The sequence below is a fragment of the Drosophila yakuba genome, chromosome 2L (genome assembly GCF_016746365.2).
Source record: "Drosophila yakuba strain Tai18E2 chromosome 2L, Prin_Dyak_Tai18E2_2.1, whole genome shotgun sequence".
NCBI classification, from domain to species: Eukaryota; Metazoa; Arthropoda; class Insecta; order Diptera; family Drosophilidae; genus Drosophila; species Drosophila yakuba.
The window spans coordinates 27,313,116-27,315,612 of NC_052527.2; the positions used below are offsets into that span (position 1 = coordinate 27,313,116).

Consider the following 2,497-nt stretch of genomic DNA (forward strand, 5'->3'; position numbering starts at 1 on the left):
TCTTATATCCTTTGTTGCTTATCAGTGTCTTACACCTGCGCGGCATGGAGTCCACAAAGGCCTGGCCACATTTGGGGGAATCTGCGCCATGCATCCTGCGCAACTTGCAGTTAAAAAAAAACGCTCACGAAAAGGGACTTTATATATCATAGTTCCCCATGCACTGCTATTTGAATAAACGCAATTGTCTTTTAGCTTACTTTGATCATCAAATGATTACTTTATGTAGCCACATTATCCGTCAAATATTATATTATTATCAAAATGATAACGGGCTCAGCGGTTAAATTTTTTATTGGTTGAACTGATATCATGACATAGACAAAGCATTTACAAGCTTAACCTAAAGATAATCAGATTGATGGGTAGCATTTTGCTTTTTGTTTGCGATTCGGGACCCAAATTGAATAGCCCGTTTCCTTAGATATACAACATCTCGCAAACCGATTTGATAGCCATACAGTCTCAGAAGTAATTTATCACCGACTCCTTCGGGGAAACCAAAGCAACATTTTTGATACACTTCTAAAGATCTTATGAACTTAACAAAGTTCTCTTCGATGAACGGGGATCTTGCTGTTTTACCATTATCTGCAATGACTCGGTCATCTCTGGCTAAATTACGAGCCGAAATACGTTGCCAGTCCACTTCTAGTTCGTTTTGCACGGCAAGTTGGTGGTCCAGATCGTTGCCCAGGCAACGCTTGAAACTGTTGCGATAGCGGGTATACCCTCCAAATAGCTCATCTGCCCCACTTCCGATAAGTGCTACTCTTGCAGTAGATTGAAAGCAATGCGAAGCAAACCAGAAGGCACATCCAAGACTCTCGTCTAAAACCGTATCTAGCGGATAAATAAGATGCTTTATACGCGATGTTAAATGCTGCTGCAATTCAAATCGAGTTACATTTACTTCCAGCAGATTCCAGCGCCTTTCGGGACAAAGCTGTTTTAGTTCATTAACAGACACCAATGACGTTATTCGATCTGGTACATCCCATAGCTTCTCCGATATATTTTGGCCCTTAACGCTTTCGAAAGCTACATTAATAAGTTCGATGGGTTCATTTACTGGTACATATTGGTTTGCCAACAAGGCCAAAATAGTACAGTCTATGCCACCCGAAAATAAAATACACAATTTGGCGTGTCTGCATGCAAGTGATATATTTAATTGTTGTAAACAGAGTCTGCAAAGGGGAGCAGTGTTTTTAACACGATTTTTTATCGAATCCGATAGCAGTGTATGAATTATAGAAAGAGTTTCCTTTATTTCTGACTGAGCTATTAAGTTTTTATAAAGGTCCTCGTTATTCTTAACGTAAGGAAAGTGATAAAAGTTATAACTAAATTGGAGTTTGCAATTTAATATCCAATCTGGCAATATTGGACTTTCCACTGTAGTCTTCCACCCAATCGCAAGATCAAGATTGCGTACAAGTTGAGTAGCATAATTATTAAGATGCTGCCATGGATGCAATACACATGAAGTCAGATCATTTAGTTTAATTCGATAAAGACCCAATGGGGGTAATTCCAGTGATATTTTTTCATTTTCAAAATGTGATGTGCTCAATAATTGAAATCCATTTGGAATGCGTTCAATAATTAATGAGTTTCTTCCCAGTGCGTCGCGACTGAAATAAAGGATTTGATCTCGTTTGTCATAAATTACCAAACAATGTGGTCCCTCCAATCGCTTAAGCATCTTCAAAATATTTTGTTCTTCACATCGGCATTCAGCAAGTCTCTCTGCCAACCAAGTCGTGTCAGATATAGATTCAGGCTTTGATGTATTGTATATATCTCCATTAAAAAGAAATATAAAATCGTCCTCCACCACAGGTTGCTTTTGCACGCTTTCACCTTGTTGCCATAACACGCAGCCAGCAAAAAAAATTTTTCCGAAACCATAATCGATAACCATTTCATCTTGCACATCAGGTCCACGGTTTTTGAGAATTCCTTTTTGCGCGGTCGAAATATTGAAGGAGTGATCATTGTCCACGACTGAACATAAAATTCCACACATCGTTGTTTAAAAGAAACAGAGAGTGATCAGAGAAACATATTAAGTAAAAATGTTAGGCTTTCATGAATCTATGAGTAGTGAGCGTTAGGCTAGCGTCATTAACATGGCGGTGTTTGAGGAATGTTTGAATATGGAACACAGGGCCTTAATCATTTTTGGCTAATAGAGAAGGAGCATAATTAAAATTTTCTAAAGTCGCTTAAAAGCTTTGATAGAAATGAACGTACGAAATACGACATTCGATCTCCACCGTTCTGGGAATATTTCGCGGGTCTAGGCGTGTACCAAATTGTCTATTTTGTTTATTCTAGGATGTATCGAGCCCAGTGAATTTTAATAATGCATTGGTTTTGGAATGCATTAAAAAAATTTAGTTTTTGTGAATATATGTACGTTACCACTAAAAACAACTTCAAACGGAGTTGAATAATGGCTCACCCTCCGATGATATTCTTAAACATTATA

General features: G+C 38.0%; 1 protein-coding gene across 1 annotated transcript; it reads right to left on the reverse strand.

The window, feature by feature from the left end:
* Positions 1–612: 612 nt before the first annotated feature.
* LOC26535583 (asparagine synthetase domain-containing protein CG17486) lies at positions 613–2,067 on the reverse strand. Its single transcript, XM_039371684.2, has 2 exons — positions 908–2,067; positions 613–843 (listed from the first exon to the last, which is right to left on the reverse strand). Exons 1-2 carry the CDS (start codon positions 2,030–2,032, stop codon positions 832–834), a joined length of 1,137 nt encoding a protein of 378 aa, XP_039227618.1. The 5' UTR covers positions 2,033–2,067; the 3' UTR covers positions 613–831.
* Between the last annotated feature and the right edge of the window lie 430 nt (positions 2,068–2,497).

What these genes read in the sequence shown, in the direction of transcription:
- LOC26535583 (XM_039371684.2), bottom strand. Translation starts at nt 2,032, where the DNA reads ATGTGTGGAATTTTATGTTCAGTCGTGGACAATGATCACTCCTTCAAT.